The 17750-nt window shown below is 47.0% G+C and overlaps 1 protein-coding gene across 1 annotated transcript in view; it reads right to left on the bottom strand.

The window, feature by feature from the left end:
* The window catches only part of NSD1 (nuclear receptor binding SET domain protein 1), a 62926-nt gene that overhangs the window by 13006 nt on the left and 32170 nt on the right, over nucleotides 1-17750 (bottom strand). The window contains exons 8-19 of the mRNA XM_054389245.1: nucleotides 17006-17075; nucleotides 16204-16322; nucleotides 11554-11697; nucleotides 11013-11136; nucleotides 10288-10488; nucleotides 8817-8996; nucleotides 8357-8513; nucleotides 7856-8061; nucleotides 7167-7279; nucleotides 4437-4706; nucleotides 3118-3234; nucleotides 193-334 (exon numbers count right to left, since the gene is read on the bottom strand). Of these exons, the coding sequence (XP_054245220.1) occupies nucleotides 193-334; nucleotides 3118-3234; nucleotides 4437-4706; nucleotides 7167-7279; nucleotides 7856-8061; nucleotides 8357-8513; nucleotides 8817-8996; nucleotides 10288-10488; nucleotides 11013-11136; nucleotides 11554-11697; nucleotides 16204-16322; nucleotides 17006-17075 (1843 nt within the window). The remainder of the gene's footprint in view (nucleotides 1-192; nucleotides 335-3117; nucleotides 3235-4436; nucleotides 4707-7166; nucleotides 7280-7855; nucleotides 8062-8356; nucleotides 8514-8816; nucleotides 8997-10287; nucleotides 10489-11012; nucleotides 11137-11553; nucleotides 11698-16203; nucleotides 16323-17005; nucleotides 17076-17750) is intronic.

Below are 17750 nucleotides of genomic sequence, written 5' to 3'. Positions count from 1 at the left end.
TTTGACTCTTCAAATTACAACTAGGAACCTCCATTTATACCATGGACGTGTTTCATTATGTCAGTGCTGGTGTTAAGCCTCATGACTGCCTAAGTGAAAACAAAAATTAAGTATCTTCCCAGGGAACTGCAAGCCCTCCCCCTTTCCTTACAGAAACACCCCAGCAGGCACTGAGAGAGAGGGGCTTCTTACCAGCTTTGATGTTCACGATTGCGAAGAGCCCAACGCGAGTATCGCCGTTCACACACCACTTCTGAGTCTCGCAGTTTGGCTGGCAGCAGTGGTTCATGAACCGAGCGTAATTGCCCTTCGGCCCAGCATCGATGATCCGATCCTGGAATGGAACAAAAACACCCAACCATAACAAAACTAAAACAACAGAAAAACACATTTAATGAACTGTCATTTCCTCCTCAAGCCATCACAGCATGGGTACCACTGTACCAGGAAAGCACGAACAGTAGTAAAAAGTACAATGGAGGCATCTGATGATGCTTGCAAAGCACCAGAGTTTGTATGTGAATGTGTTTTAACCCAGTGTAAGTGACAAGTGTGGCTGTGCTGCCTGGACAATTGACAGGCACCAGTTTCCACACACTGATGTCTCTGGCTGGGGCTGACAGATCATAGAGTCACACACTGTGTAAGGTACCTGACAAAAACTACGTAAGTCATACCAACAATCTGGCCTCCAGGACCCACTGAAGAGTCTGTGGGTTTAATTCCACCCCTTTCTATGAAGGCCAGCAAGACCTGGGATCTGAACTTACATCAGGGTCTCTCACTGTGGCTGACACTTGTGCACCTGAGGACTGATGCCTTCCAGTTGTGGACTCTCCAGAATTCAGATGTTGAGAAGGGTCCTGAGGTTATGTTGTAGGTTAAGGATTAACTGTTACACCATAGAGATGGAACTCCTCCAGAGGGGGTGGAGAGTCCCCAGAGAGAAGCATCGGATATTGTAATATGTTATTCCATTCCTCTTCCTGTATTATGCCTGTATGAGGAGCAGACCTTCCAGTCAGCTCTCTTGTCTCTGAGCTCTTAGCTTTTGCTTGTTGTGTGGGAGAGAGGTCTTGCTGGTGGCAGGAAGGTTTTTTTGCTGCATAGTGAGGCCTACCTCAGAGCCTAGTCTGGAGGGCTAGGCCATCACTGATTCTGGTTGTATGTATCTTTGCCCTTAATACTTCTGTACATTTACTTTTGCAAATATTATTTCTATTTAACTTCCAATTCACTGTGAGTGTTTTTATTTACTCCTTTGGGATAAATTCTACATTCTGTCCTGTGCTGCTAGCTCAAACCAGGACAGAAATAATTGGTGCCCAACATGGGGCTGTTTCCACCCCTGTGGGGCAGTCAAGTGGCTCATTTTGAGTCCAGTGACTCCTCTTCCACCCTTCTAAGTGAACGCAAACTGGCTTCATTCTGATGCTCGACTTTCAGCACATCCAGGAGTCTGTCACACCACAAATAAAGGTGAGTTCCACCTCTTCAGCCTGCCAAGCCATTGTTTCCATACAGTCCAATAAACCCAGTTGTCCCTCCCTTCCATGTGTTTGGAGGCAGGGCCCTCTAATTCTGACCGGAATCACTTGCATCTTGTAAAGATGCTTAGGGAGTCTTTTCAGAAGAATCAGTAGCAGCTTGTCTGCTCTTCTTGAGTGATTTTTCCACCGGAAACTGAGGCAGCATTCTTCTGAGGAGAATTCCCTGTAATTCAGGTACTCGTGCAGCTAGGACTGAAGTGGGTTTTTGGTCTCACTTCCTCATGTCCTCCCCATGGTCACTCAAGTAAAACCACAGCTATGCCATGGTGCGTACCTCCCAGATTCACTCCCTTGGACAGGGGAGGCACCTGCTCCTCATGGCTGAAAAATGGGACCATACAGGTGGGGAGTAGAACATGTTGTTCTTGAGTTGATGGACTTCCTCAGACAGTTTTTTCACAGATGAAACACAGGCCTGGAGAGAGGAGGAGATGCTTTCTCCCTTGCATTGCTGAGGACATCTCTTTGCTTCATCCACTGTTTGTCCTTGGCCATCTTCCAAATCCAGAAATAAGGAGTGCCTGAGCAGCTCTGGCTCTTTCTCTTGTTCCCATGATGGCCCTTGTTTGTCCTTATCTTTTGCAGCAAAAGCTGCTTCCCCTCTAGGTTTCTTTTTCCATACAGGGGGAGCTAGTACTGGCATAGGCTGATTCTCTGCTGCAGCCACGTCTGCTGGCCCAGAGACCTTCTCTTGCTCCTGAGCACTCTTGACTCTGATTTCGATATACATGTGCTAATTCCCAGCGAAGTGCCATGATTTGTTTCTCTCAGGAACTCACAGGCTGACAACAGACTCTTTCCAAATGCTTCACCAGCTTGTCAGGAGTTTACACTTGCTCAGGGGTGAATTTCCAAACCCCTGGAGGACTCCCTAGGAATTTACTCCAACATTCCCATACACTCTGCCACTCCTTATTGTTCAGCATCGGGGCAGATCTCTCACCAATATTCTTGAGAAAGTCCTGTATTGGTGTGCAAAAACCCTGGTCTGCTGATATCCAACATAGGAGCACCAGAACTACAAGCCATTCCCCTGAGATACAGCTCATCACCAGAAAGAATATACACAAAATGCCAGCACACCAGAGCCAGCTGCCAGCAGAAAGCAAATACTCCAACACAGTGAACACAGCACAGGGGAAAAAAACATCATCAAATTAACAAGCTTCAAGCCTTAATTGAATGCCCTTATTATGTCTCTTTTTAGTTATCTCAATCCTTTCGTTTCTTGCCAAAAGGTGACTGTCTTAATTAACACAGGGGCTTTTAATGCCACAAGTTGGAAGTCTAAATATACGTTAAGGTTTGAATCAGAACAGAACAGGTCAAACCGAACCAGTGGGTTAACCTGGCAACACAGAACCCAACACAGAATCGAGGGAAAAGTAACACACAACAACTTCAGATTGAGAGTCTGTTCTTTCAGTCCTCTCTTTAGTGGATGTGCAGACCAGCTCATGAGCAACTCTTATTTTTTTTATCTGCTGGAGAAAACCACTGTCATGCCTTCCTTGCCACCATTTTACTCATGTCTATGATGATGGCAAGAGAAATTCCTTCCACATACCTTATCCAGTGTCAACATGTAGAAATTGGTGATGTCGTGTTCCTGAGCATAGCGGATTCGGGCTCGGCACTCCTCTTCATCAATCAGCTCCCCAACATACTCATTAACAAATTCACCCTATCAGAGAAAAAACAACAAGCTGGTAAGTCAAGACGAATTCCCTTCCAAGATGGAGGGACGTCCACCTTTGTGCTAAAACTTAGTTCCCATTTCCTTTGTGGAAACCTTTTACTCTTCTTCTGTGCTTTACAGCAATTTGAACAATGCCCTTCACTAAGAGCCCTGAACCATACATCTGTTTCACACACTCAGCAAGTAACTTTAAATAAATCAAAGCAACAACAGTCCTCAGATTATTCTTTGTGCTATGGAAAGAATTAACACTCAGGGACAGCAAAAAGTAAACCACAACAACAGATCTTTGCTGCAAAGCTCAAAGCGCTGCCTAACTGCAATCCAGCTGGAAATGATTGCCCTTTGGGGACCAACTGCACTGAGCATGATGCACCTAGGATACCTGCTCCTGCAGGGAATCCATGGAGTTTGCCTGCAGTGCAGCACTGCAGAGGTCATACTTCAACCCTCAGAGAGAATCCCAGCTCTGCTCCACTGCAGCTAGAAGAAGCCTCCATTAAATAACTGAGTTGTGTTGTTTCCAGTCTGTCTGCTGAAACTGAAATGCATAGAATGACAGAGAGATCCTTTAACATATCCCAGCAGGCAGCAAAGCCTAGACAAGACAGATGAATTTTTCCTTCTGATATTGAGGCCTCCCCCATAGCATGTTGTCCCTACTCCTTTTTCAGACCTTCTCCTACTATGCTAATTGTCCTGTTTCATTTCACCCTTCTTTAGCTAAAAAAAAAAAAAAAGTGTTTTAACTGGTTAATAATAACAGCCATCTCCAAGAGATTGCCTGGCTACTCAAAAAGGAGAAGATATAATCACTACTCCCCATCGGGAAATCCTGAGCACCATTTCCAAGCCAGGGATCTGGTGTACTCATGAAGTCCATCATCCATATAAGTAGACAGTTCAAACAATCATCTTTATTACTCAATGGGACACCAACATGCAAACCATTTTCTTAGTTAGCTCAGTCAAAATGCTCTTGTCAGATCTGGAAAAAAGTTAAGTTCATCCGTTTCTTTCCTAAATTGCATTCTATGGCAAGAAGCCTTCAAATTACCTAAATTTGTAATTTTTCAAATCTACTGAACTTAACACTGACCAAAAGAGAAGTGAGACAAGAGGGGGAAAAAAAAAACAAAACAAAACACCAACACAAAACAAAACACAGGCAGAAACAGAGTATGTACCTTTCTGATGTCTGTTTTGGCTTGCAAGCCCCAGCCTCGTGCCAGTGTGCGGAAAATCTGTACCTCAGGGTACTGCCGCTTGGAGAAGCACTGGTTCTGGCAGCGCTCACCAGCAGGGCACACCAAGGGGTGGCATTCATAGAGCAACATGCGATTGATGCACTCCGAGTCCAGGCCGCAGGGGTTCTCATCTGTTGGCTTGCAGTTGCAGCGTGGTATCTCGGACAGGTCTGCAGTGAAGATCTGCACCTTGCCCACTGGCCGGTTCACCTTGAATGCACATGGAGGATGTTAGCTCTTAAGAACAGGTTATCCTGACAGTCACTTCTGTACTCAACCCCTGCCTATGAGCTGAGAAGCTGCAGCACGTGTTAGTCACAGCGAGAGGCAGAAGGACACAGGTACAGGCACATGTGTGCTTCTGGGCATGCTGTTTCAAGAGGCACATGATTAGAGGGAAGAGCTAGAGAGGGTACAGGTCCCCCATTAGCATCACCTGGTGCTCTGTGTATTCTGTGATCCCAGACAGACGGAGGAACGATTGTCAATTGTCCCCCCACCATCACCACTGTGCCTACATTCAGCCCAGGTGGCCCGGCACTCTCACTGGGTGCACACCATACCTGTGACCAACACCAAGCCATTTTCTGCATTAAAGAAGCACCTTGTCAGTCTCCAAGTGCTAGACCCTTTTCCTTACAGCCCTCGTCTTTTCATTTGTTACCTTCAAGCTGGTTTGTGCTCTCAGCTGCCGCTACAAGAACCAGGCGGGCATGCCCCTGACAGAGTACAGAGGGCTTACCTACACACCAGGCCACAAGCAGTTAGCTCCCTACCCAACTGTCCTGCAGGTGGAAATGAAAGAAAAACCAGACAGGGCTGGGGTTGGAAGGCCCAAAGAGGAGCTCAGAGTTAAGCCAAGGAGCTCTCTAAAATCCGCTCCAGAGGGAAGCAGAGCGCAGCACCAGGTGGAGAAGCGACTGGCGTGTCTGTGGCATGAGCAGGGTCCTTTGGGTTTGGTTAAAGGCAGCGAACGCTGAAAGGTAGGCAACAGAGAGTCAGGACTTTTGAAAGAGACACTGAAGAAAAGCTCCTTGATGTTCTTTGTTTAGGTGAGCAATACCATCAGCTCCCTTTCCTCTTTCCAGCCCCACACAATTTATTTAGTCCCACCCACCAGGCAAAGATTCCAGGCTGGCAGCCTGCCTGAGGCTGGCAGCCTGCCTGAGGCTGGCCTAGCCCTAATCCTCCTCCTCTGTTTAAAAGCAAACTCTGTAGAAACACTTGATTAATCTCTTCAACACAATCTCCTGTTCCTCCTAGTTCTGCCTCCCACTTCTAACCTTCCTATCACTCTCGGGTTCTCCTCTGCTGCTTCCCATCTCTTGCTCAAACTGTTCGTTTATCACCTCATTAACAGTGACACATAGGATTAGGGCTATCCCCAACCAGGGTAAACAGAGGTGCCCTGCTTGGGGGGACAGCTGATAGCTCTGGCATTATCACTGCAAGCATGCCCAGCAGGCTTCCCCCAGGACACTGCTGGTACAAAAGCAGTTCCAAAGCAGGTCATTGCTTGAACTAGGCACATTCCTCATATGATAAAGGATCCCAAGCGTATTTTGCAGCAGCCTCTTGTGTTGGTGCTCCTTGATGTAGACTCTTGAGGTACTGATCTCCTTAGAAGGACAGCACAGGTGTAGACAGCCTCAGCCATTTCACCCAGATGCTTTCAGCAGTCCACCGTATACTCCTGCAAAGGGTTTTGCTTTCACAGAGACAGAGTTTGCAGCCAGGCCCCAGGTGTCATGGCTGATGACCATAATTGTTATTATTTGTATTAAAAGGGGTTTTTGAAGTCTCCAAACTGCTTCTCAAGTTCCTGCATTCTGTGACCAGAGACAGGCTTAAAATACCTATGAGGAACTACTTCAAATCTGCCTGGCCCATACTGCTGCCACAGCATTCAGCTGCTCTCTTTACACGGTACAGAAACTTATGTAGGATAATACCTGCCTGCCTAGAAATCCTTGCTTTGAACCAAGTGGTGCCAGCAATCAGTTAAGCTTTCCTGGTTTGCTACATACAAAAGGGAAGGAGCAAACAGAGCCAACGAAAAAGTCCCTGAATCATTTGGTTTCTAAGCAGTGTGGACACATATCTCAAGCACATGCATGGCTCCAGCTCTCAAGTCACGTCCATCCTCTAGGACTTCCACAGCTGCTCCAATTCTATCTCAGAACAGCCTTAAACATTAAGGGTTCCTCAGAACTCAGCAAGTGCTTAATATTCCAGCTAGCACATCTGCTTTAGTATTTCTGTACTGATACTTCTAGTATTTCACCAACTGATACAGAAAGATGTGTAAAACAGCTGAGATGAAACAAGATACAGTGGGGCGCTCTGCTCCACTACATCCTGACCATCTCCCATCATACACCAACCTCAAGGACTTTTTTCAGACCATACAACTGACAAGGAACAGCACAAAGATGTCCAGATCTGTTCCAGTAAATCAGAATACCTCTGCTATTGGTCTCCAGCTTTCATACAGCTCTGTGCATACACAGATCCTTTCTGTGGAGGATGACAAGATGCCCAGAGGCCCAAAACAACCTTGAAATGTAGCCAGACACCCAAACAGCAGAAATGTTTCCGATTACACGTAAATCACATGCACCAATGGCTCAGAATTTTCTCCCACCCCTTACCAAATCCACCTGCCCTCACCTTGATGTGTTTGTAGGGAGGAGGTTTTTTGTCATTCTTTTTGTCTTCCTGGAGCTGTCTCAGTTCTTTCTGTGCCTTCAATTCTTCAAATCTTACTGCAGCTTCCTGAAGAGCTAAGTGAGACAACAAGCTGCATTACAATGGAACTCCCTCCGCTCAGTTGGAACTGGGCTGCCACATCTGCCCAACACTCACAGCTCAATCAGCAAACCTCCCTGACCACCTACACCAGAGGTTCACTGGAGAAGGGTGAAGAAAATGTCAGGGCAGTACAGCAGTCACGAGAGTTACAGGAAGGGATCTGTCTGTGGGTGAGATGAAGCATCCAAACTGTCAGCTGACTTTCCTGGTTTTGGGCAGAGGTGTCAGGCAGCCACATTCACAACTCCCAAGTACGTTTTCACACACAGATAAAGACTGTGGATACAGGGAAATTGACAAAGCAGCAGCTCACTTGGATATCAGAGCTGGAGAAGCATTCAAGATCTGTGCACCCTTCTCCCTCTCTGGAGTCAAACCAAAAGAAACACTCCTGAGTGCACTAGATGATAGATAAGCAGCAGCTCAGTCTACAACTTTAATTTCACTTTAGCTACAGAAGACACTCTTCTCTGTTAGAAGAATGCCACTTCTCCAAATGGGAAGGAAGAGAAAAAGAACATTTATCTCCCTGGACAAAGACAAGTTACCTTTCTTGTATATGCCATCCACGCCCTTCCCCATCTTGTCTTTGCTGCTGACATCACCTTCCATGTAAGGGAACACTCGGGCCTGGTGGGTCCACAGGTAATCCTTGGAGCCAAAGAACAGCACAGGGAACTCGCCAATGTCATGTTTCATTTTCTGGATGTTGACAGGAATTGTCCTAGGATGGCAAATCTCAGCTGGCCACCACCTGCAACACAGGAAAGTGCAAACGGAATCTTTGGCATCCTTGCTTCCAACCACCTCAAGATGTACGCTACTGCATGATGACGGGGAGAATGTGTGTGACGACTACCAGCATGTCTGGTGGGTAGACAAGAGGTCTCTGAAGGAGAAAAGCATGCATTTGACCAGCTACTACATGCATGCAAAAATGCCAGAGACTGCTGCACTGTACCCTGCAGAGGGGAGCAGCTTCTCACCCCAACCACCATGAGCACTGCATGAAGAAAGGATGGGGACAAGTCTGTTCTACCTTCACCTACCTGTAGCGCCCAACTTTCACCCAGACTACTTCCTTGTAGTGTGGCTTTTTGCCTGCCTTGCAATCATTACAATACCAGCTTCCCTCTGGCATCTCAATGTTTAGACACTCACGGTGAAACGCAGCCGGGCACGACTCACAGCATAAAAGGCTGCCCCCTGCAAAGAAGAGGAATTCATCAGTCACTGTGCAGAAGCCTTGGACTCCACACTTCTAGACAGACACAGCAGAGAAAAGGGCAAGAGGCTCTTCTGTGAGCCCTTCTCAAAAGTTGCACCCTACTCATGCTGCAAAAAGAACCTTTCCAAGAAAAAGTCCTAGCCTTACATTGGACTTAAATGGGGCTGGATAGGAAGGCAATCTCTTCTCTGTGGTCCTCACTGGCATGTTCTGGACAGGTAAAGCTTCTGCCTGATCTAATGACTTCTTGTGAGGGCATTCCCTGGTGTAAACCATCTCACCTTCTGAGCAGACGAAGCACCAGCTGACGTTGACGTGCTCGTGGTTGCGGCAGCCCCTCCTTGCAGTGAAGTGATTGGGGCAGATGATGCTGTTGGAGGCGAGCACCACAGAGCCAGCAGCAAGGCAGAAGTCGTTGGAGTGGTAGGCAACCGGGCACCGCACGCAGCGCATCAAGCGACCTGGCATCAGAAGATACCAGGAACACAGTGAACCTCTACTGGAGGATGACTTCTTATTTCCTGACAACACTAGCCTCTATTGATACCCAAGCTCAGAACAAGTAACTATAGGTGATCTTTGGAAAAAGGAAACTGGCTTTTAATTTCTGGAGACCACCCATGACATACTTGATAGATTCCTATGAAATTATATATATAACTACATTTAATACGTAAGATTTGTATGTAAATTTTAAAAATTAGTTATTTAGAAGTGAAAAACCTCCTGCATGCCATGCAGGAACAGTTCAAGAGTTCACAGACTGGGACTGCTTCCTATCATATACAAATAATTAGTAAATCAGCTCAGACAGTAATTACAGAGGGGGTGTTCTAAGTGGTTAGCTGCACATAATGAAAGCAATCCAGGTAGTTTCTGAAGACATCAGCATTTGTCTCTCCGTTTTATCAGATTTTAACCAGAAATTCCAGAAGGGAGAATTTAGAATTGTCTACAGGCCTAATTTACCCCAGATTTTTGAGAGCCTGCTTTCAGTTCCCCACAGGAGACCATAAACAGAGAGAGGAGTAAAGGGGTAAAGCTGACCACTGTGAAGCAGCAACCATTTAGTGGGGAAGCGGACAACTTTAACGACTTCAACACAGACTCCAAGAATAAAAATAGAGCTGGTCTTACTGTCACTTGTTTTAAGATGAAGAATATAAAGAAAGGCAGCTTTAGAAGCAAATATACAAGGCAGCCCCATGAAAGCTTTAAGTTTAATCATGTGAGATAAAGATATGACTGCAAACAGCTCAAACAAGTATTTGCCTGATACACTTAGCCCAAGGGTGTCACTATTATAAGATAAGAATTTGCACTATTAATCAAGAATGGTATCATGGTTTTTACTATGCTGTCCTCTGTGCCATTGCCTTGATAGGCAGTGCTGCTAAACAGGCACTGCCTGCAGCATTGGCACAGTCAAAAGCAGGTAGGAGAAGCATGAGAGTGCCCACACAGCTCCAGAGACTTATTCAGAATTCCAGTGAGGCATGTGGTATCACCAGACGTGCAGGCATCCACGAGTCTGGACAGACAACAACACTTCAGCTGCCATGTCTGACCACGAGGAGTGCCGATGAGCAACCACTTCGCATACCGAGGCCACCCCCTTCCACTCCCAAGAGAAGCTATTCCCACAGCGAGCACTATGACAAGGACAGAGTATCAACATAAAGAACAGTAGACAGGAAATCAAGAAAAAGCTTGTAACTGCACCCCCTAGACCACCCGAGAAGGTTTTGGTACCTTTAGAGGCAGAGATGTTTGCTGGGTTAGCAGCATGACAAGTCATGCAGATGTGCAGGGAGCATCGGAAGCCCTTGTTCTGCATGACTGTGGGGGGGTACTTCTGTATGCAGGCTTCATGGTAATACTTCCCACAGAGAGGCAACAGACACCGTTTCACATCTTCCCCGCAGGTCTTGCATACAAAGCAGGTATGGACCCCTGGAGCAAGAGCAGCAGATGAACACCAGTCGCACAGAAGGGCTAAATGAAGACCTGATCCTTTCATCAGGCTGTGTATTAGCACAGCACACCTTCCCAACCTGCTGTGCCATCCCAAAGCTCTCTGCACCAGGCTGGTTTTGCCTGCAGCTGCAATAAAGCTCTAGGTTGAAAAGAATTATTATTATAGTTGTGATTTCAGGCCAGGGAAATACAAGAAGAAAACCAAAAACTGACAACCTCACTAAAGACATTCCCCCCACCTTTCTAGCCTGTTCCACTCATCCTCTCCACCAGCCCTCCTTCTGTTAAGTCCAGGTAAGAATTTACCCTCTCTTTCCCACCAGATCCCGGATTCTTCATAACCCAGATTCCTGAATCAGCAGTAACAATTACCAAACATCAACCAACCAGAGGACTGAGAGGCAGTTAGCAGCCCCACTGCAGGCACATTACTCCAGCAAAGAAGCACCAGGCAAGCATGCAGCAAGCACCCTGTCCTGCACTCACAAAAGCTGCCATACCTGTGGAACACTCATTGCAGATGAATTTGCCCTTTGGCATCTCGGAGAGCCCAAGGCACTGCAGGTGGAAAGCACCACAGCACTGAGACTCACACAGCAGCAACTCCCCTGGCTTCTCGCAGATCTGCAGGGAAAGCAGCACAATTTCAGTTCCAAGCAACCTCCTTCCCCAGCTCACCTCAAAGAGCAACAACCCATGTGCTGGCCAGAACTGGTAACAGAGACTTCTGCAGAAGAATGCTAAGTTCTCCTTCTGTCAATCAATTCAGGTGGCTTGTGCGTGGCCATTTGCCATCCAGTCCTTGCTACCATGTATCAGCTACAATTAATCCTAAACTGGTCACATCACCCTAACATCTGTGAACTTTAGCTGGAGAGGCAATCTCAGAGGAAAGGCTCAGCTGAGAGCACAAAAAACTTGTTAATTCTACAATAAGCACTTTGAGACTACCTGGGCTTATCTGGGGTGCTACTGTGTCCCAGGACTTACAGAAAACTTTACAGTGGTAAAGTTTCAAAGCGATTGCTTGATGGACTCTACCTGACACACGTTCTCCTTGAGAGCTGCTCCTCCTCCACGCTCCCCCTGCATCTTTTTAGACGAAGGCACTCCATGGTCGTTCTCTGACCCCTCTTCATTACCCTCTTTGGGGCTTACAGAAGTTCCATGAACCAGTGTCTCCCCCTTAAAACAGAAATCCAGAGTCAGGGTTGTTAGCAGTTCCTGTCCTGACTTGGAAACTGCAAATTCAGCTGTTGAACACATAATGTTTGGCAGTTGGCTCTGTGTGTTACCCACCCTGGAGACAACATCCCCCATATCGTTCCACCAAAACACAAGAAAGAAAAAGCAATACATCTTAGTTTACTAGATTATTTAAAAATCTACATTCAACACAATTATTTTCCTGTGCATAACCCCTCTGAGGAAGGAACCATGACTCAGAAAGAAAGATGCTGTCCTGCACAGAAACAAATCAGGTAGGCTGGAACAATCTGAAGCATCCTGCATGCTGGTATCTGCTTGCACTGCACACGGGAATGAGAAACTGCAAATTATTTTTACTGATGTCACCCAGTAAATGAGCCAGACATTTCCCCAGACCTGTCTCTGTCCTAATCCATGTAAAACACAGGCACATAGATACTCAAGACCTCTGTTAGCATGAACAAGTTAGTCAGTAACACAGTGGACAGTGCAGCAGAGCACTTATGCCATAAAAATCCATCCTAGTACCACAGCACTGACCATAACATCTGCTGGTGGAAGAGCATCCTGTTGAGAAGATGGGCTTCAAACAATAAAGGCCCAACTGCACCCTCACGAACCAAGCGAGGGATCCTGCCATAAGGCTTCCCAAGGTGGAACTTCCAATGTGTCCCTGGGACCTGTCCAGACGCTATTAGAGGGCAGGAGAGCGGCAGGTACCCCATAGACAGTTGTTTCTGTCCTGGAGCTGCATGTGGCAGCTCTGCCTTTGCTTTTGTCAGGATGGGCAACTAAGAGCTAAGAAATGCCAGCCCACCAGCTTCCAGGCCTCTTGGGCACAGTCTAGGCAATACTTCAGTGGTCTCATCAGCCCCAGCTGCCACTCCAGAGTGGGTACATCTTAACAGCCATTCATGCTGCACAAAAGCAATGCCTTTCAGGTAAGCGCTTTGAGCAAGAACATTTTGAAGACGCTGCCATTTTTTAATAGCTCAGCTCATTGCAGCTAGTTGTCAGTTCCTCCTTGGGTCACCAAGTCAAACCCAGTGTATGTCCAGACATGAACTGTACACCTGAAGAGACCTTGTATGGAATTCAAACTGCTGGCAGGAGCAGCAGCCATCACTCTCATACCTTCAGAGCCTGCTGGGTGCCAGGTGTCCTGCTAACAAACACGAGAGGGAGCTTTGCACCATTTTCTGTATGGGAGAACATCAGTGCTAATACTATAGCTTATAAGCTGAACTGAATGCCCTCTGAACACATTATCAGTCTGGGCAAAATAAAGACCAAACTTGCCTGAGGTTTAAAGTTAGAAGAACTTGGACCTGGCATTGTGGTCAGATAACAATGCTCCTTTTGTCTAGTGAGGTGAGGTTTTTTTTCATTCCTGAATTGCAACAGTGTCCTTTTACTTACAGACATCTCAAAGCCACTTGAGTTCTGTGGAGCAGTGATGCGCAGGTACATTGATGGTCTATTAAAGCACATAGTACAAAGATGAAAGCTATAAATTGCCTTTATTCAGCACAAAAAAAAACAAAGTCCCAGCCAGACTACAGCCAGTCCAGCACACCATAGGGTGCACAGCCTTACAGACTACCATCACACCCTTGCTGGAAGGCTGGCAACAAAGCAGCCTGCAGGAATACTGATGAGGAGTACCTAAGCTGCTGCCACCTTAGCAGCCCCAGCAGAGGGAAAGCAAAGGTCTCCAAAGCACTGGCAAAAAGACCATTTAAGACAACAGCCACATTCACCTCCATGTGTAACAGCAGTTTCTCAAGCTAGGTGCTATGATGCTTCTGCTCCTGCAGCTGTATTTCTGCTAGGAATTACACAGCTCTGCTGTAAGGCAGCCCTCTTGCCCTGCACTTGCTCCTGGAATACTCTTAGGAGCAGCACTAGCAACCAGTGCTCCAAGGACTCTGCAAAGCTCAGCTCCACCTCTTCCTACACAGGTGGTGGTCCTTCTGCTCAGCAGTGACCTCAGGCTTGCACAGGTCACTGTAATGCAGGACAAGAGCAGGGCTAATCAGCTACTGGTATGGGCAAATAACACTAGCTGTAGCTTCTGTTTATGCTGGAGCCCCAATGTTACAGACACAAAGTGAGCTCTGCCCCTCTTGCGGTCACTGAAATCAGGAGGGGCAGAGTGATGTACTGTGGTCAGTGACGGGTAAGTGTTTTGGAAGCCAGGAGACATACTCAAATTTGCTACAAAGGGATTTAGAACCAGTTGATCTTTCCATCCTTGTGACTGTTTTCTACCATGGCTGCTACAACACCTTGGTTTGAAACTTGATGGCCAAGTTTCATGTGTTACTGGAACAGGAGACTAAAATCTAGAAGTCATACAACATTAATCAGCAACTGCCTCTCCAGATCTGAAAGCATTCAACAGCAGCAATGCTACCTTGACAACTGCGCCCACACTGCCCAGTGTGCCACAGCATGCTCCAGCCCTGTTCTTTCAGCCTAATCCCATTCCACCTGGTTCCACACAGCCAGTCAATCTGCATATTTCACACAGAGGATCTTTGCCTTATTTTAAATGAAGCTCCCAGAACCATGGAGAAGGAAATGCCAGAGCAAGGCAGGATGGGCAAGCCCAGATACTCATGCTGGACAGTCAGGGAGATCACCATTCAAAGCCACCGCTCAAAAGAACCTGTCACACTGCTCCCCTTCCTTCCCCTACCTAGCATGGGCACTGCAAAACTACATACCTCCTACAGAGGGCAGGTCTTCCTTCAGAGCACGCTCTGCTGCAGTATCTGGCACATCCTCAAAAGTCTGGCCTGACCTTGGCTCACAACCTTGACAACCATTTCAACAGCATTTTCCATCCCCTTCTCTCTCCCTCTTGCTGCCCCAGTGTTGTAAGCTTGCAGTCCTGGCTCCACAGACAGGCTGCTTAGTTCAGTCCAGCTCTCCTCTGCAAGAAGCTGGATGTGAGGCTTCACTGTGCTGTATCATCAGACCATCTATTTCTTCTAGCACTGTTCAGCACAAAGCAGAGTTCTTTGACTGGTGTGTGGAAAATCACTTAGGGACCACTGTGGTCCAAATTCCAAATGAAAGCACAGATGCATCTCCACAGCACTCATGAGTACTCACGCACTCATCTGGGCCAAGGCTTGAACACTCTCACCTCAGTGGCTCAAGAAATGGATGCTGGCAAAAGGTGTTGAGCATTGATGGGTTGGTTTTTGTTGTTTTTATTTTTGGGTTTGTTTTGGGTTTTTTTTGGCCTGGCTTACCATATTTAACTTCAGGTATTCAACACAGACGTCTAAGGTGGGAGGCAGTTAAGACTCCCTGTGCTTTCTCTCCAGCGAACAGCAAAGTGCAGGACTCAGAGCCACGGCCTGGCTGCTTTGCTGCTCTAAATTTCCACCTCTTTTCTACCCTATAGAAGATTCACTGAGAATTTGCTGGCTCAGAGATGAGCCAAGTCTCACAACGAGTATCTAACAGCAGACAGTGTTAACTGCCCCCCAGCATCGGCACAGATATTTGTACAGGCTTCTTTGAAACATGATTCCAGATGAGCACACTTCAGAAGGATCTCCAACCATCAAAGGAAAGCTTGAAAGGCCCAGGGGTATTTCCCCACTTTATCATCCCCATCAGAAATGCCCTTTTGCAAAAGCAGTAACAGCAGGCTGCCTGGCACTGCTTAGAGGTGTGAGGTTTGTGCTCTCCTGGAAGCTGTGTAACAACAACAAATATAACAATATATTTCTATAATTGGCTCCTGAAATACATACTGACTATCCTGACAGAACAGCCTGCTGCTGAACCTGGGCCACTGGAAGTGAGAGGCGATGGTGAGAGGCCCAGAGGTGTCCCGCCTCTCCCAGGAAAAGTCTTGCTTCCCCTACACTTGGGTGATACCTGGCTCATTCCTAAAAGGCAAAATGTGCTTGTCAGAGATATTTGCACACCAACCCTGCTGGGATGCAGAAGCAAATTGCCCCAGTGATCGCTTTCTGCTGGATAGCAGAACGTAATCAGAGGCTCCTTTGAGCAGTCAGACACTCCCCCCATCCCCTCCACCATGGTCTTGGCTCACTCTGGCAAGCAGGGGCAAGCAGAAGAAGGGGTTAAGTCCACAGTCTAGTGCTTGTGCTACATATTGGCATGTGAAAGTGCGATATTCCCACCACCACCAGAGAAGATCTTTTACAGCAGCAGTTGGACTTTCTGAAATGCAAAGCCAGGCAAAACCTGGTTCCAACAGATCAGAACAGCCTCCTCCTGGAGAATTAGCTGAGTAGCAGATTAAAAGCTGGGCCCAAGTTAAGCAGTCATCAAAACTGCTACTAAATCAAGGTAGTATCTTCAACTCCAGCTCATGCAACTACATCAGTGGGACAAACCAGCCAGTCAAGGTGACCTGGCTGGGGCTCTCAAAGTACCCTGGGAAGCAGTAGACAAGTTACAGGGATAACAACATGAAGGAAGACCCAGAAGTACCTCAGAGTGTGGGGTGACCCTCAGCCGTATCTCATTTCTCTCCTTTTTGGAATGCACTGCAGCGGAGGGGTGGCGCTGGCGCTTCCGCTTCCGCTGCTTCTCCAAGAGCTTTTCAGAAGCTGGGACGCAACAGAAAGACCACTCAAGAAATAGCCAGAAATAATTTCCTCTCTACAGGCACCACCAGCAAGTTCTACACCCTTTCTGAGAGCTTCAGGCTGGAGCAATACCAGCCTGCAGGCAGCCTGCCCTCTGTCCTGCAACCATCAGAGATGGTTTAAGCTTCTTTTGCTGGGCTGCTGAACAGTATCCCTGAATTTCCTGAGACAGTCCTCAAGCAGAAAAGAAGAAATACTACCATCACAAATCTTACATTGCTAATGAAATGCTGATAACTGCCTTCTCCCTCTACACTGCAATAAAAACTTCCTCATGTCCACATCAACGTGATACAAAGGCAGATGGGGAGGAAGGACAACGTAACTGCACAGCCACCAGGGCAGCCACCTGTGCACGCAGTCACATGTCAACAGGCAAAAGACAGTGCACTGATAACAGCACCTGTGCTGAGGAGTTTACTTCAAACACCCAGACTGAGAATGGAACACCATCATCACTTTCCATAGAGAAATCAAAGAGGTAACAGTACCCGGGGTAAGCAAGCTCAGTATTTATTTCTTCTGCCACTGCCTCAGCTGAGAGCAGCGAGAGCCAGGACCCATCAGCCCTTAAACACACAAAGCCACAGGCACTGGTCCAAATGTCAGCAGCAATCTACCCCCACAGCCCTGCCTTCACTTACCTTCCGCCAGATCTGAGAAGTGGGCTGGTGAGTAGAGCTCAGAGCTGTCACTCTCCAAGGGGCCAGCACCCTGTAAATACACAAGAGTCAAGTCACCAGATGCAAACCAGAGGAGCACATTGCTCAGCCACTCAGAGCCTTTATGAATGACTGCAACATGTAGCTTACAGTTCAGGTCATTAATTTTTCAACGATTAGAGAGTTTACAAGAAAAACATTTGTTTTGTATGTGTGACACATTCCACATGAAAAAGTCAGTTTCTAGGCCAGGGAGGAACACTAGTCTGCTGTGTCTTGTGCTCACCAGCATCACCCACTGTTTCCTGAGCTCTCCCAAAAAAGCTGCTAACACACTGTAAGCTGCTGGGAACATAGAGACTCTTCTTGCTTTACATTTTTACGGGGCTCAAGACTGAATGACGTTGGCCTGGGCATCACTGCAACCATGATAACTGTATTAAGACTGCCACACAGAGAGAAAAAGGAAAGGAGGAAAAGCGTTGTTAAATCAATCTTAGAAGCAGTGTCAACAGGTCTTGTGCAGGTCCATCACATGAGAATTCCTTGTAAGCTGCTTTCTCCCAAACCATGTCACTGAATATTGAGTATTTCATAGAACAAACTGCTTTGGAAGGGGCCTTTAAAGGTCATCTAGTCCTGCAGTAAGCAGGAACATCTTTAACTAGATCAGATTGCACAGAGCCCCATCATACCTGACCTTGAACGTCTCCAGGGATGGGGCCTG

The sequence above is a fragment of the Indicator indicator genome, chromosome 18 (genome assembly GCF_027791375.1).
Source record: "Indicator indicator isolate 239-I01 chromosome 18, UM_Iind_1.1, whole genome shotgun sequence".
Classification (NCBI taxonomy): Eukaryota; Metazoa; Chordata; class Aves; order Piciformes; family Indicatoridae; genus Indicator; species Indicator indicator.
The sequence above is the reverse complement of the archived record's forward strand: the minus strand, read 5'-3'. Positions and strand labels throughout refer to the sequence as shown.